The following is a 26321-nucleotide window of genomic DNA, read 5'->3' as shown; positions in this document are numbered from 1 at the left end:
CTAATAACAGAACATACATAATCTTTTAAATGTAGTTTTTGTTTCAAATTGGTGTGTACCCATGATGCTTGAGCGTTGAATGAGGTGGCATTGTCTGGAGACAGAGACCAACACCCAGTTGAATCACTGGTCCACCTCAGGGTATGTCAAAATGAATAAGAGCCTTTATACTTTATGTTTCAGCTGGTTTTCCTGGAATTCTTTGAAGCTCTCTTAAGCTTCGCACTCATCTCTGTCACTGAACAAATGATTAAAACCTATTTAAATTTGCCAAATGATGACCTGTCTGGAAATAAACATGGAAGCTCTTACATGACAAATCAGGTAAAGGTATCTTAGAATTTACGGAGCAAGAAATGGTTTCATTCTGGAACGGTTAAACTGAATCAAAACTATCTTGGGCTTTTATAACCCTTCAGGAAATAATTTAAGACTTAAGAAAAAACTTAAGACTTCTTTTCACATTTTGGAAGGGTGTATTGTCTTTAAGTTAGGTCCTTGGTCATGACCCAGGGCGTAGACTCCTAGCCACAGTAGCGGAGATATCCTAATGAAGGTCAGAGTGCCTACTAACATGTTGGGTAGACCAGGAGACTTAGAATATCTGAGATAATTTTCTTATGAAATGTTTCATTATGCGATCTAGTGTTTACAAGAGTAGAGAACCTGTTCCAGAGTGCAGATGCTAAGAAACAGCTCCTGAGTGTACATGAGATGCTAGTTGGTTCTCTTAGGATGGGGCCAGCTCATAGGACAGGCCTGCTGGACACGAGGCTCCATCGCAAGACCTTGGTGGAGCAGGGGCAGTGTCAGCCACCCTACTGAAGGATCCGGCTGCTGGGGCAAACTGACACAAACTAGTTTTAGGTGGGGGTTTCGGGTTAAGTAGACTTGGAGGATTTCTGATTTTCGAGCCATTCATTTGGAGCCACAGGGAGAGTCTTGGGGGCCAATGGAACCTCACAGCTGGGAAACTCTTCAGACCTGCACATACAATGTCACTGTTTGTTGTGTAAAGATTGACTCTTCCCACAAATCCCCTGATGTGTCTCAGACTCCTTGTGTGCTGAGAGCTTCACGTTCAACTTCACCTCACAGTCCATCCCACCAACTAGATATGCCTTGTCCAGGTTGAGGATATGACTGATGGCCTCTCCAAGTCAGTCTGGGAGCCTTATCATGGGCCATGGTCTGGCGCTTTGCTCTGAGGGAAGTCGATGTCCACCTTGCATTTGTCCATGATTTCATGGATGGCATCACAGGGGCTCTAATAACCGAGTGTGAACACTGGTCTAGGGGTCATCCTCAGAAACCATCTGACCATGTTCACCTCTGGTTTTTAATATATCATTCCACATGTCCAACAAGGTAAATCCTATTTGGTACATACAATGGAGTATGACTCAGCTGTGAAATAACTCATGATACAGGATACAACAAGGATGAATCAAAATAATTCTGCTGGGTGGAAGAAGTCAGACAAAAAAAAAAGTGCAATTATATGAAATTCTAGAAAGCGCAAAGTAATCTGTAGGGACAGAAAACAGATCAGTGGTTGCCTGAGGATAAGGGTGGATTCCCGAGGGGCACAGGAAGCTTGGGGCTGATAGATATGTTTGCTGTCTTGACTGAGCTGATCATGTCACAGGTGTACACATGTCAAAAATCATCAAACAGTAAGTATACCTATGTGTAGCTTAACTGTAAATTATACTTCATTAAAATTGTGTGTGGGGGCGCCTGGGTGGCTCGGTCAGGTAAGTGTCTGATTTTGGCACAGGTCATTGTCTTGGGGTCCCGGGATCGAGCCCCGAGTGTCAGGCTCCATGATCAGTGGGAAGTCTGCTTCTCCTTCTCTCTCTGCCCCTCCCCCTACTCATGCTCTTGCTCTCTCAATTAAATATTTTTTAATTTTTGTTTTTTTAATTTTTATTTATTTATTTTAAAGATTTTATTTATTTATTTGACAGAGAGAGACAGCGAGAGAGGGAACACAAGCAGGGGAGTAGGAGAGAGAGAAGCAGGCTTCCCACGGAGCAGGGAGCCCGATGCGGGGCTCGATCCCAGGACCCTGGGATCATGACCTGAGCCGAAGGCAGACGCTTAACGACTGAGCCACCCAGGCGCCCCAAATTTTTTGTTTTTTTTTTTTAAAGGTTTATTTATTTGAGAGAGAGAGAGCATGAGTGGGGGGAGGGATAGAGAGAGAGGGAGAGAAGCAGACTTCCTGCTGAGCACAGAGCCTGACGTGGGGCTCGATCTCACAACCCCGAGATCATGACCTGAACTGATATCAAGAGTTGGATGCTTAACCCACTGAGCCACCCAGGTGCCCCAGTAAATAAAAAATTAAAAAAAAAAATCGTGTGTGTGTTTCCATGGAAACCCCAAATCCTCTTATGTGTTTGTCCTTGCTCAGAACATCCAGAACAGGAGTTCAAGTATAGGAACAAGCCAGGAATCAGATCTGCAGGACGGCAGCACCAAGTCATCTTCAAGCAAACTAGGGCTCATGCTTGATCTTAGCAAAATACGGAGATCAGAGGTTTGTATTTACAACTAACTACGTAACAGTAGTTACTGGTTGCAGTATCAACGGGCTTTGTGTACCTACTGTGTGATCCGCACGCTTCTATATGCTGGTGATCTGCAGTGAGGCAAAAACCTGTCCTCTCGTGGACTTCACATTCCAGTGAGGAGGGGGAGACACGCGAACGGCAGCGATGGCTAACACTTTTGGGGTGTTTACCAGGTGCCACGCACTTCCCAGTATGAGCTCATTTAACCCCCCAAACCACCTTCGGGTACTGTTACTGTCTTAGGGGGGAGCTGATGCATGAAAAGTTTAGGTACCTGCCCACAGTCACGCATCTAGTAAGCAGTGGAGCTGGGGGTCTGTATGCAGCAGTCTGACTCCAGAGTTTGCACCCGTCCCCACACGGCTACACTTCCTCACACTTACGAGGTGTAAGCGATGTGGTGAAGAGCGAGGCAGGCTGTGCAGTGGCAGGTCTTCTGATGAAGCGACATTCAAGCACACATGAAGTGGGGAAGCAACCATGTGATCATCTGGAGGAAGACTGTTCTGTGCGGAGACCCTGAGGTGGGGGCATGTTTGGGTTGTTGAAAGACAAGTGGCTCAGCAGCTGCAGCCACATCGGAGTGGCCCGGGCACAGGAACTCGGCGGGGCAGTGGGGCCAGACCAGGAGGGCACCCGGCCATGGGGAGGACCTGGCTTGCTTTCTGCGACGAGAAGGCCCCAGAGCAGAGAGGGTCAGAAGGCTCCCTGTGGCTTCCCTGTTGACAAACCGGTAAGGAAGCTCTTGGAATGACGTGCAGGTTTGTTGAAGGCTGTGGAGTTTGAGAGGGAAAGACACGGCCAAGATGATTCTAAGCCTTTTGGCCTGAATGCCTGGGAGATACAGTTGTCATTTACTGTGAAGGGAAGGCTGGGGTGGGGGACGGGAGTTTGGGGGCAAAATTGGGGAGCTGCTTTTGGACACGTTAGGCTTCAGGTGGCATAGATGGAGACGCAAGCCTGGGGTTCAAGGGCGAGATCTAGTTGGAGGCAGAAATGTGGGTGTGAAGAGCACATATCCGGTTAAAAATGCCGTTAATATCAGAATGTAGGTGCGGTTAACTGTATGTAGTTAAACACTTTCCCAACAGAGCCACGGAAGACTTTCAAATCTTTAGTTTCTTGGGAGGAGTGTTTTAGTGGATACAATAACTGTCATTCATTTCCTTAATTGTACAAATAGCAATATTTTATGCAGGTTAAAATAGTCAAAGGTAGTCTCTTCCGCTTAAAGAGAATGGCCTCATTAATAATTTTCTAATCATTTATAATGTAGCAAATTGGTTTTAGTCCACAATGATGCAGAAGTCGTATTTTGCTTTATGATTTTCTTTTATGTAAAAGCCCAAGATCAAGAAGTCTCTAAGTGATGAAAGAATTTCCAAAATGAACTTTAAATCTCCAGGAAAAGGGCTAACCTTTTTTTTATCCCAAAATGGTGAGTATTTTAATGATTGAACTCTAGTTTGTACACTGTTGCTTATAAATGATAGAAGGTTTATAAAAATGTACAGCTGTCTTTTAAAAATGTAATTAGGCTGGTAGTGCTATTTCCAATCCTGCCACCCGCTTGATGGGAGTTCACTTTCAAGGCTTGATCCTGCTGAGGTTTTTTTGTCTTTGTTTTTGTATTTTTTCCCCAGTTTTATTGAGATGTAAGTGACTTGGAGCCCAAGTCTCAGGTATACAGCATAATGATTTGACATACATATATTGTGAAATGATCACCACAGTATGTTTTGCTAACATCCATCATCTCACAGAGATAACCAAAAAAAATTTTTTTCCTTGTGATGAGAGAACTCTCAGGATCCACTCTTCACAGTTTTCGTCTATATCATACAGCAGCATCTATAGCTGTCACGGTGTAGATTACATCCCTAGTACTTATTCATCTTACAACTGGAAATTCATACTTTTTGACCACCTTCACCCAATCCCCCCACCCCCAACCCCAGCCTCCAGTAACCACAAATCTGGTCTCTTTTTCTATGAGTTTTTTAGTGAATTTTTAAAATTCTACATATAAGATCATACAGTGTTTGTCTTTCTCCGGCTGGCTTATTTCACTTAGCGTAATGCCCTCAAGGCCCAAACATGTTGTTACTAATGGCAGGGTTTCCTCCTTTTTAACAGATAAGGTTCCATTGTATATATTCCACAACTTCTTTATCCATCTATCCACTGGACACCTTAGGTTGTTTCTGTGTCTTTGCTGTTGTGGATGATGCTGTAGTGAACATGGGGGTGCAGGTATCTCTTTCACAGTGTTTTTGTTTCCTTTGGATATGTTCCCAAGTGTAGAATTGCTGGGTTATATGACTCTTCTATTTTGAATTTTCTGAGGGACCTCCATACTGTTTTCAAGAGTGGCTGCACCAATTTACATTCCTTCCAACAGTGCATGAGGGCTCCCTTTCTCCACATCCTCGCCAGCATTTGTTATCCTTGTCTTTTTTTAAAAGATTTTATTTATTTATTTGACAGAGAGAGGCACAGCGAGAGAGGGAACACAAGCAGGGGGAGTGGGAGAGGGAGAAGCAGGCTTCCGGTCGAGCAGGGAGCCAGATGCAAGGCTCGATTCCAGGACCCTGAGATCATGACCTGAGCCGAAGGCAGACGCTTAACGACTGAGCCACCCAGGCGCCCCTATCCTTGTCTTTTCGATGCTCACCATTCTGACTGGTGTGAGGTGATCTCTCATTGCAGTTTGATTTGCATTTCCCTGATGATGAGTGATGTTGAGCATTTCTTTTTCATATACCCATTGGCCACTTGTATATCTTCTTTGAAAAAATGTCTATTCAGATGCTTTGCCTATTTTTTTTTTTCTATTGAGTTGTAGTGCTTTATACATTTTGGATTTAAAGCCCTTATCAGCTATATGGTTTGCAAATACTTTTTCCTATTCTACAGGTTGTCTTTTCATTTTGTTCACTTCTTTTGCTTAGTTTGACATCATCCTACTAATCTATTTCTGATTATGTTGCTTGTGCTTTAGCCAAAAAATGCTTGCTAAGACCTATGTCAAGGAGCTTTTTTTCCTGTTTTCTTCTAGCAGTTTTATAAAAGGTTTCTCATCTTACATTTAAATTTTTAAACAATTTCGAGATAATGCGAATGGTGTAAGATAGGGGTTTAGTTTCATTTTTTTATGTGTGAATGTCCAATTCTCCCAACACCACTGATTGAGGAGACTATCTTCTCTCCATTGAACACTCCTGGCTTCCTTGTCAAGTACTGACTGTACACATGGGTTTATTTCTGGGCTCTCGATTCTGTTCCATTGGTCTTTGTGTCTTTTTTAAAAAAAAATTTTATTTATTTATTTGAGACAGAATAAGAGAGAGAGAGCACATGAGAGGGGGGAAGGTCAGAGGGAGAAGAAGCAGGCTCCCCGCCGAGCAGGGAGCCCGATGCGGGAGTCCCGGGACTCCAGGATCATGACCCAAGCCAAAGGCAGTCGCCCAACCGACTGAGCCACCCAGGCGCCCGGTCTTTGTGTCTCTTTTTATGCCTGTACCATGCTGTTACACTTTTTATACTGTGTAGCACAGATTCAAGTCAGGAAGTAAAATGCCTCCTGCTTAGTTCTTTCTCAGGATTGCTTTGGCTATTTGGGGTCTTTTGTAGTTCCATATAAATTTTAGAGCTGTTTTTTCTACCTGTTAAAAATGCCACTGGAATCTTATAGGGATTGCATCAAATCTATAAATGGCTCTTGGTAGTACTGACATCTTAACAATATTAAATTTTCCAATCCATGAATGTAGGTTACCTTTCCATTTATATTTGTCTTCTTCAATTTCTTTCCATCATGTCTTGAAGTCCTCTGAGTAGAGATCTTTTACTTCTTGGCTAAATTTATTCCTAAGCATTTTATTGTTTTGATGGTATTGTAAATGGGATCATTTTCTTTAATTCTTTTCCTGATAATTCATTGTTAGTGTATAGAAACCCTATTGATTTTTGTATGCTAATTTTATATCTTGCAACTTTCCTGGATTCATTGATTAGACCTATCAGTTTTTTGGTGGAGTATTCAGGAATTCCTACATATAAAATCATGTCATCTGCAAATAGAGACAATTTTACCTCTTCTTTTCCAATTATGATATTTTTAATTTCTTTTTCTTGCCTAATTGCTCTGGCTAGGACCTTCCAGTACAATACTGAATAAAAGTGGTGAGAGTGGATCCTTCTCTTGTTCCTGATCTGAGAGGAAGATTTTTCAGTCTTTCACTATTGAGTGTGATGTTAACTGAGGGCTTGTAATATATAGCTTTTATTTTATTTTTTTAAGATTTTATTTATTTGAGAGACAGAGCACAAGCAGGGGGAGGGGCAGAGTGAGAGGGACAAGCAGACTCCCTGCCAAGTGGGGAGCCCGATGCGGGGCTCAATCCCAGGACCCTGAGATCATGACCTGAGCTGAAGTCAGACACCAACCGAGTGACCCAGGCACCCCATATATAGCCTTTATTATGTTGAGGTACATTCCTTCTGTACCTAATTTGTTAAGGGTTTTTTTTAAATCATGAATGGATATTGAATTTTGTCAAATGCTTTTTCTGTGTTTACAGAGATGATCATATAGTTTTTTCTTTCATTCTATTAATGTGATGTATCACATTGATTTGCATATGTTGAACCATCCTTGTATCCCAGGGATAAATCCCAGTTGAACTTGGTGAATGATCCCTTTAATATGTTGATTTTGGTGTATTAGTACTTTATTGACTATTTTTGCTCCTATATTCAAAAGGGATACTGGCCTGTAGTTTTCTTTTCTGGTAGTGTCCTTTTCTGGCTTTGGCATCAGCATAATGCTGACCTTGTAAAATGAATTTGGGGGTTTCCCTCCTCTTCAGTTTTGGGAAGAGTTAGAGAAGGATTTGCATTAATTTTTCAAATGTTTGATAAAGTTCAACAGTGAACTATCTGGTCTTGGGCTTTTCTCTGCTGGGAGATTTTTGGTTACTAATTCAACCTTACTAATAATTGGTCTGTTCAGATTTTCTATTTCTTCTTGGTTCAGTCTTGGTAGGTTGTACGTTCCTAAGAATTTCTCCATTTTTTCTAGGCTATCCAGTTTGTTGGTGTTTTATTGTTCCTAGTAGCCTCTTACGACCTTTATATTTCTGTGGTATTAATCATAATGTTTGTTTTCGTTTATAATGTTGTTGATTTGGTTTTTTTTCCTTGGTTAGTCTAGCTAAAGGTATCAATATTTTTTTCAAAGGATCTTAGTTTTGTTAATATTTTCTATTTTCCTGTTCTCTATTTTGTATATTTCTGCTCTAATCTTTATTTCCATCCTTCTGCAACTTTTGGATCTAGTTTCTTTTTCTAGTTCCCTAAGGCAGAGTTAAGTTAGTTTATTTGAATTCTTTCTTGTTTCTTAATGTAGATGTCTATTGCTATGAACTTCTTAGAACCACTTTTGCTGCAACCTGTAAGCTTTGGTATATTGTGTTTCGATTTTCATTTGTATCAAGATACTTTTATTTTTTTATTATGTTCAATTAGCCAACATATAGTACGTCATTAGTTTTTGATGTACTGTTCAACGATTCATTAGTTGCATATAACACCCAGTGCTCATCACAACACGTGCCCTCCTTAATGCCCATCACCCAGTTACCCTGTCCCCTCATCCCCCCTTCTGTAACCCTCAGTTTGTTTCTTGATACTTTTAAACTTCCCCCTTTAATCTTTGATCCGTTGGTTGTTCAGGAGAGTGTTAATTTCCACGTGTTTGTGAATTTTCCAGTTTTCCTCCTGTTACTGATTTCTAGTTTTATACCATTGTGGTCAGAGAAGATACTTGATAGGATTTCAATCTTGAATTTGCTAAGACTTGCTTTGTAGTCTAACACATGGTCTATGCTAGAAAATGTTCCACGTGTGCTTGAGAAGAATGTGTATTCTGTTGTCAGAATGTTCTGTATATGTCTGTTAGGTCCCTTTGTTCTATAGCATTGATCAAATCTACTGTTTCCTTAATGATTATCTGTCTGGATGACCTATCCATTGTTGAGAGTGGGGTATTAAAGTTTCCAACTATTATTATATTGCTTATTTCTCCTTTTTGCTCTGTTTTTGCTTTATTTATTTAGGTACCCTGAAGTTGGCTGCATAAATATAAATGTATCTTCTTGATGGACTGACTTCTTTATCATTATATAATCTTATCTCTTTTTACCATTTTTAAAGTCTGTGCTGTCTGGGGATGCCTGGGTGGCTCAGTCAGTTAAGCGTCTGCCTTCTGCTCAGGTCATGATCTCAGGGTCCTGGGATCGAGTCCCAGATCAGGCTCCTTGCTCAGCGGGGAGTCTGCTTCTCCCTCTCACTCTGCCCTTCCCCCGCCCACTCACTCTCTCAAATAAAATCTTAAAAAAAAATAAAGTATGTGTTGTCTGATATTAGTTACCCCTGCTTTTTAAAAATTACCATTTGCTTGAAATATCTTTTCCACCCCTTCACTCTCAGTCTGTGTCTTTAAGGTTAAGTGAGTTCTCATAGGCAGCTTATTGTTGGATCTTGTCTTTTTATCCATTCAGCTATTCTATGCCTTTGATTGGAGAATTCAATCTTAATTTACACTTAAATTATTGATAGGTAAGGACTTAACTACTGCTCTTTTTTTAATCGTTTTCTGATTGTTTTGTAGAGCTACTGTTCCTTTTTATCCTGCTGTGTTTTTTCATGTTTTGATACCTTTGGTATCAGTATGCTCTGACTTTTAAAAATCATATTCTTTCATGTTATTACTACAGATTTTTTCCCCTTGTAGTTACCATAAAGATTATATAATATGTCTTAGAATTGTAATACCCTATTTTAAGCTGATAAGTTCATTAGAATTCTTAAATTTTACACTTCTCCCCCTCAAGTTTTAGGTTCCTGATGTTACCATTTACACATTTTTTTATATTCTGTAACTAATAACAGATTATTATAATTAGTTATTTTTATTATGTTTTTAAACTTTTGAACGAGAGTTATAAGTGAATTATGCACCATTATATTACAGAATTTATGTATTTACTATTACCAGTGAGTTTTACACTACCTTCTTATGTTTTTATGATGTTAATTAGTATCCTTTAACTTCTACTTAAAGCACTCTTAAGTATTTCCTGTAAGGCAGGTTTAGTGGTGATGAACTCCTTTTGTTTTTTCAGAAAAGTACCTCTTCTCGGGGCGCCTGGGTGGCTCAGTCATTAAGCGTCTGCCTTCGGCTCAGGTCATGATCCCAGGGTCCTGGGATCGAGCCCCGCATCGGGCTCTCCGCTCTGCAGGAAGCCTGCTTCTCCCTCTCCCACTCCCCCTGCTTGTGTCCCCCTCTCTGTGTGTCTCTCTCTGTCAAATAAATAAATCTTTAAAAAAAAAAAAAAAAGTACCTCTTCTCCTTCATTTCTGAAGGACAACTTTGCTGGGTAGAATTCTTGGTTGACAGTTTTTTTCTTTCAATATTTGAACACTTCATTTCATTCTCTCTTGGCCTAAAAAGTTTATGTTGAAAAACCAGTCAGTCACATAGGGGGGTTCCCTTATATGTAACTTCTCTCTTCTCCGTTACTTTCAAAATTCTGTGACTTTTGAGGATTATAATGTGCTTCAATGTAGCCCCCCCCCCTTTGGGTTCAACCTATTTGGGGTCTTTATGGCTTCATGGATCTGGATGTCCTTTTCTCTCCTTAGGTTTGGGAAGTTTTCAGCCATTACTTATTCCTTTAAATATACTTTCTATCTCTTTTTCTCCTCCTGGAATTTCTATAATGGGAATATCGTTTCTTTTGATTGTGTTCCATAAGTCCTGCAGGCCTTCCTCACTTTTTTTTTTTGCTCCTCTGACTGGGTAATGTCAAATGCCCTGTCTTCTGGGTCTCTGATTCTTTCTTCTGCATAATCCAGTCTGCTTTTAAAGCTTACTATTGAATTCTTTGGTTTGTTCATTGTATTTTTCAGCTCTAGGATTTCTGTCTTGGGGTTTTTTGATGGCTTCTTTATTGAACTTCTTGTTTTGTTCTTGCATGGTTTTCCTAATTTTGTGTAGTTGTGTATTCTTGTAGTTCACTAAACTTCAAGAGGATTGTTCTGAATTCTTCAACAGTTCATAGATCTTCATTTCTTTAGGGTCACCTATTACAGCTTTATTAGTTTCCTTTGGTGGTGTCATGTTTACTTGGTTTTCACGATCCTTGATTCCTTGCTTTGGTATCTATGCATTTGAGCAAGTGGTATCCTCTTTCAGATTTTACAGGTTTGCATTAGCAGAGACAGGTGCTCACCCATCAGCTCAGTTTGGGTTTCTGGATGTGTCTGGTGGTACTTTCTTGGGCAGGTAGTGCCTGTTGTTAGGTCTGTTTTGTGGCAAGGCTACTGCCTGAGCTCTGAGGTTGGAGGAGGAAGGGTGCTGCTGGCTGAGAGCAGTTTTAGGTAGGATTGATGGCTTGGTTCCCTGCCCAAGTGCGGCTACAGGATAGGCTTCATGGTTGCCTGGGTATTCTTGTCAGGTTGAGTAGTATACTCAGCTGTAGATGAGGCTACGAATTAGCTTCCCTACTCTGGCAGGGCAGCAGGACAGGGCCCATGGCCTGCATGGCTTGTTCAGGTACCTGAATCAGGCAAGTGTGTGAAATGAACTCCCTGGCCACAGACAGGTTACTGGTTTTGCTCTGCAGACAGGGAAAGTCCTAGGCTATCCTCTCTGTTCAAGTGCAGGGCTGTTGGGTGGGCTAAAGACTGTATCCAGCAATGAGGTGGGGTGGAGGTGGTGGGGGGGAAGTACTGTTATGAATTAGTTTCCTTGGCTGAGTGGAGAGGGAAAACTGCTCCAAGGCTGATAATGCTCTTTGGGGTCTTGACTCAAGCCAACCCATGCTCCCACAGTCCCTGGCTAAACAGGGCCACTGGCTTTGCTCTGTAGGCTATCAGCTCTGCCTACCAGACTGCTGAAATGTTGCAGGGCTATACAGCTTTGCAGATGTTCTGGCCAGGCTTTCTGGTTGAGCAGTGGAACCCTCCATACATGGAACTGGCTGCCATACTTTCTGCTTAAGTGGTGATGGATTATGCAGCTTCCAGGTGTTCTTGCCTTTCTGCTCAGATGCCATAAGCCAGGCTATGACTCAGCTCTCCTGTCTGGGCAGTGGGCACCAACCAGGCTCCAGGGCTGGCACAGCTCTTCATTTGAGGCCATTAATCAGGCTGACCTGTACCCTGTGGAGTTTTCTGGTCAGATTTCACCACCAACTTGGTTCTGTAGGTGAGCAAAGATGCTGTTTGGGGGCTGCCACTTGGGTGCTGCAGGTAGGAACTCAGTCTGCCAAGATCTCAGTGCTGTTGCGAGCCCCTCCCCCTTCTGTCACAATCAAATTCCCAGTGGTTGAGCCCCCACATTCCCTGGCAATTCCCATGGGGTAAGACTGGAGTAGGGGCCCCCAAGAAGTGACCCACAATGCTGGGGAGCTGGATGTCTACCCTGGACTCTCTTTTCCCACTGGAGGAACCACAGGCTCAGGGGAAGCCTCAGTTTGGTGCTGTGGCAGCCTGGGAGTGGAGAGGGGAGTGTGGTCAGCATGTAGCCGTTCCTCTTACCCTTCCAGTGCTGTTTTGTTCTCTGTGGTGAAGGGGGTGCTTCAGCTTCACCCTGTATTCTAGGATTCTCTCAGTGATGTCTTGTCCATGAAGAGTTGTTGGTTCTTTTTTTGGAGAGGGAGTGAAGTCAGGCAATGGCCTATGTCCCCATTGTGGTAATGTCACTTCTCCTGGAGTTGACTCTCAAGCGCATGATCTTACCAAGTTGTCACAGTCTGTTAGGACAGCTATTCCTCCAATGTGGGCCCTGCATGTCCATCTCTCAAGCCTGATACTGTTGACTATATCCTTATACAGTTGATTTGTCTCTCTCAGGAGTCTCATTCACTTTTTTAAAAATTGAAGTATAATTAACACACAGTGTTAGTTTCAGGTGTACAATATAATTTAACAATCTCTGTTAAACACATTGCTCTGTTCATCAAGATAAGTGTATGCTTTTCTTTAAGATTTTATTTATTTGAGAGGGACAGAGCACAAGTGGGGTGAGGGGCAGAGGGAGAAACAGACTCCCTGCTGAACAGGGAGCCTGACGTGGGCCTCGGTCCTGGGACCCTGGGACCATGACCCGAGCTGAAGGCAGACACTTAACTGGCTGAGCCACCCAGGTGCCCCAAGATAAATGTACTCTTGAACCCCTTTTAATTTCACCCATCCCCCCCCCCAATTCACCTCTCTGGCAATCACCAGTTCACTGTATTTAAAAGTTTGTCTTTTTTTCTTACTTTATTCATTTGTTTCTTAAATTCCACATATGAGTGAAATCATATGGTATTTGTCTCTGACAGACTTCATTTAACATTATACACTTTAGGTCCACCCATGTTGTTGCAAATGGCAAGATCTCATTCTTTTTTATGGCTGAGTAATATTCCACTGTATGCATACATGTGTATAAATACATACATACATATATACACATAAACACACAGACCTTCATCCATTCATCTATGGATAGACACCTGGGTTGCTTCCATGTTTGGCTATTGTAAATAATGCTGCAATAAACATGGGGGTGCATATATCTTTCCAAATTAGTGTTTTCATTTTCTTTGGATAAATACCCAGTAGTGGAACTAATGGATCATATGGTAATTTTAACTTTTTGAGGAGCCTCCATCCCATTTTCCACAGTGGCTGTACCAATTTGCATTCAGTGCAGCAACAGTACACATGGGTTCCTTTTCCTCCACATCCTTGCCAACACTTATTTCTTGTTTTTGACTTGAGCCATTCTGACAGATGTGATATCTCATTGTGGTTTTTATTTGCATTTCTCATAAGTGATGTTCATCTTTTTATGTGTCTGTTGGCCATCTGTATGTCTTCTTTGGACAAATGCATATTCAGGTCCTCTGCCCATTTATTAATAGGATTATTTGGGTTTGGTGATAGGTTTTTAAATATATTTTAGATATTAATCCCTATCAGATACATCATATCCAAACATCTTTTCCAATTCTGTAGGTTGTCTTTTTGTCTTGTTGATGGTTTCCTTCACTGTGCAGGGGCTTTTTATTTTGATGTAGTCCCAATAGCTTAATTTTGCTTTTGTTTGCCTCAGGAGACACATCTAGAAAAATGCCACTAGGGCCAATGTCAGAAACTACTGCCTATGTTCTCTTCTAGAAGTTTTCTGGTTAGGTCTTCATTCCATTTTATTTTTGTGTATGAGGTAAGATGGTCTTTAAAGATGCTCAAGTTAAAAACAAAACCCTTATCTGGTGCCTCATATTCCTTCTAATATGACCCCTTTTCCTGCTAAAATTCTATCTGCTGCCTCCACTTCCCCAACTCCCAGGTCATTACTCAGCCCTGTCCACACTGGCTTCCAGCTTCATCCCTCTCCTTTGGCTGGGGTCATCCAATGCCACTGGGCTCTTCCTATTAAAAAAGGGCCAGGTGTGTTGAGTTAAAAAGTAAAATATCACAGAACCACTTGGACATTAACAGCAAAACCAATACAACAAAAAGCCCCACCAAATATGAGTTCCTCTATTCTAAATAATCCTGAGAGAAAAATAAAATTACATTTCTGAGAATACTCAGAAAAGTGAAATAATAGAAACATTCCCTATGAGACATGGTCAAAACTATAGCCTGAGAAAATGTATAGTGTTAAATGTTTTCACTATTAAACAAGAAAACATTGTAACTTCAACATTTGGCCCGAAAGGGTAGAAGGGAGGAGTAATGAAATATAAGGAGAGCAGGAGGAAGGCATTGACAAAAATATAAACTCAAATTCTACATAAAACAAAAATACTAAAGTTACTAAAATTGATCATTCTGAAAGCTGGTTCTTTATGTGAGAAGATAGACACCCCCAACCTAGGATGAGAGTTATAGAACACATACCATCTCACTTGGAAGGAAAAAAATCCTCACAGACAAGATTTTTTTTTTAAGTGTAGTGAAAGGATGCTATATACATCTCTAAGCTAATACATATGAAAAATTTGAAATCATTTTCTAGGAAGATATTAATAACAAAAATAGACTCAGAAAAATACAGAAAACCTGAATAATCATGGGGGAAAAGCCATCAAAAAGTTGCTCTCCTAAATTTAATTTTATGAGCAAAAAACTTAAAAGACAGTACCAATTAAGAATTGTTCTTACATGCTTATTTTTAAAACTCCAAGCATAAAAAAAAAAAAGTTCATTTAACAAAGTCAGTATAACCAAGACCTGAAAACGTGACGAAGATTAAAACAAAACAAAAAAACCCTGTTCCTCCCCTGGGAAAGGGGAGGGGGCTGCATAAAAACCACCTGAGCAGGGAGATCACTGCTGAATTCCCAGAGCCTAAACCATGCTAAGTTAATGAAATCTAAACAATACTAATTCAAAAGTTCCTTTTAGTCCACAGATTTTCTTCCGCTTGATCCATTCTGTGGTTGATGCTCTACTGCATTTTCATCTCATGCACTATATTTCTCAGCTCCACAATTCGATTTTTTGATTTCCATCTCCTTGTTATAAACTTTCGTTCGTAGGTTGTTTTCCTGATTTCATGGAATTGTGTGTGTGCTTGTAGCTCCCTGAGTGTCCTTCAAATGGCTACTTTGAATGCTCAGTCAGGTCAGTCGCAGACCTCTATACCTTTGGGGCTGGTTACCGGAAGATTATTGTGCTCTTGCCGTGGTGTCACGTTTCTTAGATGGTTTGTGTTCCTTGAAGTCTTGTGTTGCTATCTTTGCCCCTGAAGTCTCCACTAACAAAACCTTCCTTCGGCGTTGCTAGGGATTCTGAAGCTTTCTCAGACCACCTGAGGATACACCTGTTCAACATTTCTTGGTCCCTTTTGTGGCAGAATTCTTAAGCCCACGCACCTTCTCTCGATCCTGTGATATACCAGGCTGAGTGCTGGCAGCCTCCCTTTTGCTTTCCCAAGGTGGGTGCTAAAACTCAAGTTTGTGGTCTCTCCCTGGCCCACATGCTGTGAGGGCTCACTCCCACTAATGTTACATGGGTGAGGGGCATCAGGTGTTGTGGGGCGGCTGGTACCAATGACCTACTTTCTCTCCTTGTGCATTTGCTCTTATTGGACATTTCATATAAATGGAATTGTGTCCATTGTATCTCTCTTTCACTTGTAATTACTTTGGGATTCATTCATGCTGTAACAGGTCTTAGTATTTTGTTCCTTTGCATAGCTGAGTAGTGTTCCATTGTATGAATAAACCACATTTAATCTCTTCATCGGTTGGGATGGACAGCCGGGCTGTTTCCACTTTGGGCTATCACGAATAGTGAAAACTGGCGTCAAGGCATGGTGGACATATTTTCACTTTTCTTGGATAGATATCTAGCAGTGGAATTGTTGTGTGATATAACTAGCCAGGCTGTTTCCCTAATTGGCCATACCATTCTATCTGCCATCAGTAATGTATGAGAAGATCTGGTCTTTCCATGTCCTGGCCAACCCTTAGTGGTGTGTTTAAATTTTTTTTTATTGGGTTGTCTCATTGAGTTAGTTATGTAACCTGGATACAAGTCATTATTTATCTATTTGGCAGATATTTTTTCCTGGTGCATCATCTTTTATAATAATTTGTTTTGGCAAACATGGCTTGTGGGAAAACCACTATTAAATCATCTAACCTTCATACCACCTCTGTGACATGGGTCCTCCACGGTTCCCTTTTTGCAGAAGAGGAAACCAAGGCACAGATATTCACTTGTAGATCGCAGAGCTAGTAAGTGGCAGAGCTGAGCCTTGACTCTAACTTGTTTGGCTCATGTCTGTGCTCTTAACTACTGCACCCTGCTACTTCTGAAGCAGAGGCTGGGCCTGCCCGGTGACATGGTGCCCAGAGCCTGGAAGAGGGTCAACAGTCCCGGTGAGTTGTTCTTCATCAGTTACTTCCATGCACAACATTCTCCCAAGGCTAGGCCCGCCACGGGTTATACTGATGTTCTAGAACCTAGGAACTCCTGTTGGAAGTGCTGGTGAAGGCTTCCCTCAGTCTTTGTAAAATTGGGCATTGGTATCGAGGTTCTTCCTATTAGTGTTCCACTCTGTGCTCGCCACAGTGGCTCCTGGGATGTGCTCGCCACAGTGGCTCCTGGGATGGGAAGGTGGACTGTTCACAGCACCTTACCTTTCCATTGTGCCCATCCCCACACTCCTCACCCAGCCCGGCCCTCACACAGCAGAGTAGCCCACGCTAGAGACAGTCTAAAAACACTTGTTGTCTTGAGAGATCTCAGAGCTTACTGGTATTACAGTAATCAGTACAGAATCAGCTATTTAAACATATTCCACAGTGGCTATCTGTTGGCCCTAGTAGATGTGAAGCAACTCTCACCAATTAAAGAGTTAGTTAAAAATCCTCTTTCATGGGGCACCTGGGTGGCTCAGACGGTTGAACGTCTGACTCCTGGTTTTGGCTCAGGTCATGATCTCAGGGTTGGGAGATCGAGTCCCACATGGAGCTCTGTGCTCAGTGCAGAGACGGCTTGAGATTCTCTCCCTCTCCCCTTCCCCCTACTTGCACTCTCTAAATCTTTTTTAAAAATCTTCTTACATTATTTTCTTAATGAAAACTGCCTTTAAAGACAATGCATGCAAAAACCAAGGGTTTTTTTTTCCCCTGTGAAACATGGAAGATGCAAATTTTCCATAGTTTTAATTTTAGAAAACCAAAATACTTATCCATTTAGAAAAAAATACCAGGAGACTCAACATGTTGACCATTGTAGCTCTGGTCTACTGACACTTGCCTTGTTCCAGGTAGTCAGTGAAGCACTTTGTGGTTACCTTACCCCTCCCAAGGCTGGGGGGAAGCACAGCATCATCCCCTCTCACAGGGGATGAGGATGCTCAGGCATCGTGGGAAGTGGCAGAACTGGAATTGTATTCATGCTCATTTTAAACTTTCTTCCAGAGAGAAAAGAAAAATCCAAGGACGAACAAAAGGAGAAACTTGCTGTGTGGGTCACGAGTATGTATATCTTTTTCGTGAATATACTGTTCCCTGCACATAAACGTGAAGAAATCCTCAAGGAGAAAATAAGGGAGGACAGGCTGCATCACGCGGCCACGGCCCACCAGAGGAAACTCGAAAACAATGAGTTGGAAGCAAGGTAACCTTACAGAACCTCTCAGCTCCTCTCCTCCATCTTTCCTTCCCATCTCTGGGGACCAAATGCTTTCATTAAAAGTATACAAATTCCTAAAGGAGGCAGCTCCTCCGAGAACCTGGAATTGCCAGAAGGATCCTGCCTGTGACCACCGGTTCTCTCAGGTGGTGAGAACATCTGGGCCCCAAAGCACGCACAGAGAGGCGAGGCCCCGCAGCAGCTGAGCGGCCCCAGTGCTAGGCGACCGGGTTCAGATCCCAACCCCGCCCCTTGACAGGTGGGTGGCCCTGGGCAAGGACCACTCACCGTGCTTTGGTGTCCCCATCTGTAAGTGCAGATAATCCCCCATCAGGCTGTTGTGAGGATTTAGTGAGCTGATGCTGCAAAGTGTCTGGAACGGTGCCTGGCACATGGTGAGCACCCACTACCTGCCGTTCGCCTACCTTTCTAGAACCATGGTTGAGAACTGTGCAGTCACATCTGGCCAGAGTGCTAAAGCCTGCTCTTTGCAAAGCACACGTCGAGCCTGTTGGTCTGTTGAAGAAAGCATTAAACTATACTTACGGGCAAAGACCACAAGAATATTTTAAAAGGCCACTTACTAGCTGTTAAGTTGCTACAGAGGAAAATGGTTCAAAAATCACTTTAGATACATGAAAATTTTCTTCTGGACTGTCTAGACATGGCATCACTTTATATTTCAGGCAAACTGAGGACAATTTACAGTTCTGCTTACAAAAACTACTGAAATCTAGGTATGGCCTACTAGGCATAAACATAATACAGCATAAAACTGGTTTTGCAATTGCAAAGAAAAATCAAAGGTACCTTCCTGTGTTTGCTTCTTGTGTTAGGCTGAACACCTTGAGAGAGGAAGAGGCCAGAAGACCAGACTATGATGTCGACATCACTGTGCTCAAGGAACCGGCGGATGCCCCATCCTCAAGTTTCACACTGAGCCCCCCTAAAGAGGACACGGCAGTGTCCCAATCCAGCAAGCCCGTCATAAGTAAGAAAAAGAAAAAGTAGAGGTTACTGGGTTTGGAAACGAGCCCCAAGAACAAGCAGATGTAAAAGGAGCTTACAATGGAAGCATGGTAACACATTTCCTGACCAATAAAATTGTGTCTTACTTCTTGTCATAGTGTCTTTGAAATACCACTGCCTGGGCCACTGCGTTTCATGTTTCTTATGTGGCTGAATCACAGAAATGCCTGGATTTTGAAAACAGAGCTGAATAATTAAAAAATATATATATATTGAAGGCACATGCATTTAATACCCGTGTGCTATTTTCAAAGTACAGTATTGGAGATGAAGTTTAGAATCTGATGAAACTCATCAGAAGACCGTCGGTGGTGGACAGATTTATTTAAACATTTCTTCAGGGCTCCCTGCCAGAGCCTGGACCACCTCCTATGCCCGTCACCACCCTGTATCCAAATTGTACCTGTCCTCACGTGCTGCCTTGTATCCACTCCTTCCCTGCTCCCACCAGTTCCCCAGCATCGCAAAAACTGCAGGGACAAAAGGCCAAGACGGAAAGGCTGAGGAACAGGTGTGCAGCCAGCAGTAAGTGAAACTTTAAGTCTGTGTTAGAAAATGTTACGCTACTTTGTGTTAAATTTAAGGGTAACCACCAAAAGCATGAAAATACAATCTACAGCTTCCAAACTAGTGGAAGGAAGGAAACGATCATCCAACATGAAGCTGGGGAAAGGGAAAACGACAAAGAAAAAGGCTGGAAACCGAAATCACCAAAGATGGTGGTAAAAGTGCCAATACACCTCACCATTGTGAGCAGGTTCAACTCCCCTCTTCCTCCACCCAGGCCCCCAGATAATTAGACTGAGTTCAAAATCGAAATTCACTTCACTGTTACTCTTTACAAGGGAAACCTCTTAAAACCAAAGGATGAAAGTAAAATATGAAAAAAGATGTACCAGGAAAATCTAGTCAAGATAACTAGAATCGTAAGCAATATTAGAAAGAACAGAATTTAGAGGCGCCAGGGTGACTCAGGTCATGATCTCAGGGTCATGAGATCAAGCCCGGTGTCAGAATCTGTGCTGAGTGTGGAGCCTGCTTAAGATTCTCGCTCTCCTTCTGCTCCTCCACCCCCTTGCCTGTTCATTCTCTCTAAAAAAAATAACAATATAAAGCAAACAACTGAACAGGGATAAACCCAGAAATAATGATAAAAGGACCAACCCCTCAAAAGATGCATTATTCATAAACGTCTTACATCTTGGCCTTGCAAAAGCTGGCAGAATTATAGGGAGGAAACAGAGCAAAAAGACAAACATTTAGTAAGGATAAGCAAGGAAACTGAAAAGTTTGAACACGCAGAAACAAGACTGCAATAGAGAATAAACACTGACTGCATTTTAGGTTGAAAAGTACAACTTCAAAGGATACATCCGAGACCATGATCTAATTGTGCTGCAATTAATAAGTCAGCAATGAATACATGATACCGAATGCCTTCTACTGCCAGAAAGAGACACAGTCTCAGGTAACTCATGGGTGAAGAGTGATTCACGATTTCATAATGGAAAGACTAAATTACATAAGACATGAGGACGGCAACAAAAACTCCAGCCAGGCTACATCTGAGCTGTGAGGACACCTTAAGCAGCTGTGGCCACTTGGGGGTTCTACACGACAAATGAAGAATGCTTGCCGTTTAGGCCACACTGGGGCACTTCCATTCAGTCCTTTGTATTATACGTGGTCTAAAAATCACATTCGTACTCAAGAGAAAAACCAAGTCTAGCAATTACTTTGGCCAAATGCTCTGGGTTCGCTACCACAGATCTAGTGACCAGGGAAGGGACCCGAACTCCGAGAAGCTCTAGCTGCTAGAATATCCCGAAGGACGAGCCAGGGGCCCTCTGAGCGGAGTGGTCCACAAGCAAGCAACAGGTGAGAGACTCAAAGCCAAACCAGAATTTTAAAAACCTTAACAATTTATTTGTCTTATTTTCCAATAAAATATTCACATAATGTCAAAAGAATGGAATGAAAGAGATGTAGCCGACTACCTTTAATTATTTGGACATAAATATTTAAAATCTAAAAACCCCAGCGGATCATCGGACTGAGTAGAAATTTGATTCTTCAAAGCAAGTATTGCTTTACTATTGTCATTAATTCAGTCAATAATATGACCGAGAACCTGTAGCGGTAAACAAAATGCCTGCTGAGTTGTTTTTTAAAAGATGTTTCGGCGAGCCATTACGGGTCAATCCAAGAAGAATATGTTATTGAACTGCGTTGCACAAAGTTTCTTTACCTCTTCTGCAAAAAAAAAGCAGAAAACGGGAGTGAGAAACTGAGGTTTTCACTTAAAAGGTTATAGGATATACGTTAGTACTTTAAACTCTTCTGGAATAGAGTTGGGAATAAATGTCTGCATTTACTGACCTTTAAGCTCCGAGGCCTAGGTCAGAAATGTTCATCAATCAAGAGAAAGGACAACAAAAGCTTTGAGTGCCCCGAGACCTCAGTGCTGTGCCACACAGTGCTCCTCGGGGCCGGGGGAGGCGCAAGCGCCTGACACACCCACGGGCTGGGGGACTGGAGTGCAACTTCTAAAACGCTGACAATCGGGTACAACCCTCCAGGAACCCTAGCTGCCACCTGGGCCGCGGTTCAGGTGCTCCCCCGGGGGCGGCACCATCATGACTCCATTCCCCCTGCGCTGGGTGCATTCACTGCTGTTTCTAATGCACACGACTCTTGCTACAAGTACTAGTAAGAGAAAAATGTACTGTGTCCTGGCAGATTTGTGCAGAAAACAAAACCACACACCTAACTCTTCTCCTACGTAGAGCACTGCCCCACCGTCCCGCTCAAGCGGAGCAGCAAGAGAGCCCGAGGCGGTGAAGGGGACACCACCCTCTCCAGCACAAGCAGCTGTCAGGATCAGCCGAGGCGATCCTTGGAACCACAGTGCGCTCGGGACCAGACCACTGAAGGCGGGCGGGAGGTCCCGCACTACTGGTCTGCTCAGCCATGGACAGAGGGCTGTAACCCGTGCAGTGAACCTGACAGCTCTGCCTCGGGATGTCTCTTTATCACCGGGAATAAAAGTGGACATTTTTATACACGGTGAATAAAGCCATGGGATTTTTTTTCCTTTTAGCATTACAGAAAATTTTCCTTCAGCCACTGCCAGGTCTCCCGTAACACAGGGAAGTTTTTCATGTACTTTTTCAAGGCACTGTGCTACAGAAGAACACAGAATGGATCAAACCATGGTTTCCTTTAAGCAACAGGCATCTGCTCAACATCCCCACAGTCGTGACTCACTCTCTAGCAGGTTTCCCGGCACACTGAATGGACAGCACTCAAGTTCTGCTCAAGTACCAAAGCCTATTTACCATTGACTTCAATCAGGTTTGCGTTTTTTTGATTCAGAATAACATACAGCTCCCGCTGGTCAGACTTCTTCCCGACAACCCAGTAATCGCTCATTGCCTTCACAATGACTTCTTCGTCCTCATCCACTCTGTAAGACACGAGTTCCAAAATGCAACAGTTTGTTATAGGGTTAGCCACAGAGTGAAAGACACACACATTCTAAGACCAGAAACTGGAAACCAGTCACTTGAAAAGTGTGGGGAGTCACGTGCAAGTAACCAGTGACTTCGGGGCCTCCTGATCTCCTTGGAAGGGTGGCCCTCTGAGGCGGCTCGGGGCCACTCCTTTGAAGAGGATTCCTTCAATGCCTCTTCTCTCCTTAGAAAGGGAACACCTAAGTTGAGAAGTTGTTAGAATTACCTAGTAAAATCACTGTTGATGTCACCCAGAATCTTCATTAAATCCGGATGCACGGATGTAAGTGACACACTAGGTGTTTTCCTCATGTGAATTGTACTTTTCTCAGCTAAATTCATATGGTTGAAGTAGATAAACTTAAACTGGGGTTCTTTTTCAGACCTGTGAAAACATGTCATTAAAATGGTAACATTCGCAAAGAATAATTATCCAAACAATAGCACTACATTGTTAAAACCTTAAATCCATGTGGCTAAGGCCTTGTATTTTTGATCGCTGGGCCTTCAAATCAAGAATCTCAGTTAAGATGTAATAGGCTCTTTGTTCACTAGTAACTTACTTGATAACTGTGAAGTAATCAATATGATGGAATTTTCCAGATAGGTGAAGTTTATCTTTTTTTGAAAAACCAGTATTATAACCATTTTTGTGATGATTTTCTCCATAATAGTGCTTTAGAAATGGCAATCACTTGACTAGTCTCCGCGTTTTGAATTTTTTAAAAAAGTGCAAACTACACACAGGCCACCTGTCTTCTAGCAGAGGCGTGAGCAAACAATTAGAGGCCCTGGGGCCAACTGTGGCCTTTTTCCTAAACAACGCTTTAGCGGCACACAGCCACACCTGTATGTTCCACGCTTCAGCGACAGTTGAGTATTTGCGACCTACACAGCCCACAAAATCTGAAATGCGTATGATGTGGCCCTTTGCAGAAGCTGTTTGCTGACCCGTTCTAGGGGAGTAACGGCTCCCTTATCCCACGGTGCTGGGGAACGAATGCGCTCCCTGTATGTCATCCACCACAGAACTGAAGCTTACTCCCATAACAAAGCTTTCACCACCCTAGAGGGAGACCGTTCTAAGGCATATTAGGCTTTTCTGCTGAAGCGTAATGAATATTTTAATTGGAATACATCTTTTACTATTTGAAACGACTGGCCAAGGCTACCACACTGCCTCCCAGGTCCAAGTCTGGGCTCCTGAGGGAGCCCCTCCGACAGCGAGGACACAGCTCCCGGGCCTCCCGCCCTCCCTGCTCACTGCACCCTTACTTCAGGTACACTCGGGTGTGGTGACAGTCTGAGCAGCCCTGCCACTGGGGGCTCAGAAGCCTTCTCTGCTTACTTCTGGGTTAGCAGCCATGTTCTGGTGGGCTGAGGGTGCCGGAAATCCGACCTCTGGAAAAGTGGGTTACTACTGTAATACTTTACATCTAGGCAAAGAAAGAATGTGGATGGCTTAGTGTCCAGGAAAATGAAAGGAGAATTCGTAACAAAACCAGAATATGTTTTTAAGTAGGCCCCTAAAACTAAGAAAAGCAAGTATAGCTACGAGAAATACTGGGAGGATGGAACATTTCAAAGACGTGTGGAAAGAGGTGGGGATTTTGCCGTCCAGGCAGACAAACTTCTACCCAGCCACAATCAGGCTTCCAATCCTGGCTGTTCCGTTTCACCCCAAAATATTCTCTGTGGCCTCTCTCTTTCCCTCACTTAGAATATGTAAAATACTCTTCTAAGAAGATCTAAATTATTTCTTTTGTACCCATGATGGAAATTTACATGAGCAAATGCTATGCAGCAGTTACAACAGGGACCAACGTGGCCTCTTTCTACTCCGCCTTCCACAAGGATAACGTAAAAACAGGAATAGAAAAATTGCTACTTGCTTTTTCACTATTAACTTGTCCTCTTAATAAAAGAAAAACGAGAGACAAGCTCACAATAAAAACAGCAAGGATAACATTCATCCTACAGGCTTTTAGTTCTATCGAAAGTAACATCTAACGAACGCTGTGCTAGTTTTGAAGGAGTAGCCGCCACATTCACCTGGTATCTTTTCCAAAGAGCGAAAAGACTCCTTTTAAACACCAAAGTGTTTTTCTTCCTAAACACAGAAATGCAAATTTCTTGCCTTCTTAAAAAAAGAACATGCTAAATACAGTTACCTACGTCAATATAAGATACACTGAACACAGGGAAATGCAGAATTCCTCTTGACAATCTGTTGCAAAGTTTGGTTTAAAAATATCATAGCACAGTAACGATATCCTCAAAGAACATGGAAAGGTGGGGCCTGTCTTAAGTGGTTGTTTTTAGAGAGGATTTTCTGTTCTCTGTCAACCCTTTCTTCGCATCCCTTTGACTCTTTCTTCTACAACTGGCTGAAAACCCAAGGATCTGTGATTGGCAGAGTCACAGGGAGGTCTCCCATGAGTAAACAGCTTCAGTTTTACTGAGCTGCCAGAGACTTCAGTGTTTAAGGACTAGGTATGTGAAAACCCATCCAAACTTCAAGAGCACGCCAGGAAAGGCTCTGAACCGGTGGAGGAAATCAGCAGATGTTTAGCAGGTGCTTGACTGCTTGTGGAGTTTCCCTGTGGACGTCAATGGCTGGCTGGGAGCACCGAGACCATCTGGTGGTTTTCCTTGTTCTGGGCCTCGTTCCAGACGGCTCAGGTTGCCAGACACGTGGTTTCTAGGTGAGGATGGCTATTCCTCACTTAACAAACCGAACTGAAAAATTGGATTCTGAATTGACCAATGTGTAGATTGTAAAAAAGGAAAACTGCTCTTAATTTAGGAGTTACACAGTACAGCTCTGTTCCTTTGCATGTCTAGGGTAATCAGGACGTGGGGCACAGCTGAGCCCTTGGAATATGCACGTGAACTCTGCCCTGGAAGGAAGGCTTCCCCGCTCCTGCTCCCCCTGCACCCCCTCTGGACGCCAGCCGGGCCAACCCGTCCCTTCTTGCTTCCCTCCTGCCTGGCATCCCGTCCTGAGTCTCATTGTCAGCAACCTGCGGTCAGTGAGTGTGCTCCTCACTAGGAATCCTAGCGCTGTCAACCTCCTAAGGAACCGGGCTGGTTTACAAATGTATTCAAAATGAGAAAACGGATTAGAAGAATTGCTCACAGGAAAGAGTCTCCTTTTCCGGTAACTTTGTACCTCCTTCTCCTCCTCACACCTTTCCAAATTTTAGCACTCAAAGTGGCTAGTGAGTAGGAATATGTGACAGAAACAGAAACAGATGTCTCGAATTCAGACAACGATCAATTTGGGGGGAAAAGTCTTAAATTAGGGCCCTTCCTCTAGCCCTTAAAAATTCCAGGTGAATTAGACTGAGACACAAGATAAAACCATACAAGTACCACAGACGATAATGGCATTTTAAAAATGATATTGGGACAGAAGGCTGCAAGTAGGCCAGTGAAGAGAGAAATCTAAAGGAAATGCCCAATGAAATGGACTACATACAAATCCCAGACATGTTATCAAAAATAGTAAAACCAAACTCAAAAAAATACGTGGTATGACTGAAAAGCACGGATGTAAAAGCAAAGATATAAAGCACTGGAGCGGGAAGAGCCAATGGACACGGACAGGCGGTTTGTGGGAGACAGAAATGCCAACCTCCGTGTCACCTAGTGGGCGTCTGACACAGCACCGTGCATGAGTGCTGGTGGCCCCTGTGGGAGGTGACCCACTGTCACTGCGCATTCCCTCTGCCCCAGAACTCCATGCCAGGGATATCTCCGAACAGGATGAGTACACGTATGCACCGGATGGTTTAATACAGAGCTGTTTTAATGCTAGCAGCCAGAACCAGACCACCCATCAAATGCAACAAGGATTCAACAAACAGAGCTCATCTATCCAATTAAGTAACATGAAAGAGGCAGATCCATATTTATTGGTTTAAAATGACGTTCATGCCATATATTTTTTAAAAGCTACAGATTTACAACATGACATGGTTTAAAA

General features: G+C 42.7%; 2 protein-coding genes across 2 annotated transcripts in view; one reads left to right on the top strand and one right to left on the bottom strand.

The window, feature by feature from the left end:
- The window catches only part of LOC110571921 (radial spoke head 10 homolog B), a 52598-nt gene extending 33795 nt beyond the window's left edge, over window positions 1–18803 (top strand). The window contains exons 15-19 of the mRNA XM_021680114.1: window positions 184–324; window positions 2420–2545; window positions 3924–4017; window positions 17579–17777; window positions 18629–18803. Of these exons, the coding sequence (XP_021535789.1) occupies window positions 184–324; window positions 2420–2545; window positions 3924–4017; window positions 17579–17777; window positions 18629–18803 (735 nt within the window). The remainder of the gene's footprint in view (window positions 1–183; window positions 325–2419; window positions 2546–3923; window positions 4018–17578; window positions 17778–18628) is intronic.
- A 2188-nt stretch (window positions 18804–20991) lies between these two features.
- CCZ1 (CCZ1 homolog, vacuolar protein trafficking and biogenesis associated) overlaps window positions 20992–26321 on the bottom strand; it is a 30170-nt gene continuing 24840 nt past the window's right edge. Inside the window, exons 13-15 of the mRNA XM_021680232.1 lie at window positions 22560–22718; window positions 22160–22287; window positions 20992–21074 (exon numbers count right to left, since the gene is read on the bottom strand). Of these exons, the coding sequence (XP_021535907.1) occupies window positions 21019–21074; window positions 22160–22287; window positions 22560–22718 (343 nt within the window). The 3' untranslated portion in view covers window positions 20992–21018. The remainder of the gene's footprint in view (window positions 21075–22159; window positions 22288–22559; window positions 22719–26321) is intronic.

Source organism: Neomonachus schauinslandi, chromosome 5 (genome assembly GCF_002201575.2).
Source record: "Neomonachus schauinslandi chromosome 5, ASM220157v2, whole genome shotgun sequence".
In the NCBI taxonomy this organism is placed as follows: Eukaryota; Metazoa; Chordata; class Mammalia; order Carnivora; family Phocidae; genus Neomonachus; species Neomonachus schauinslandi.
This window is presented reverse-complemented; position numbering and strand designations above follow the sequence as displayed.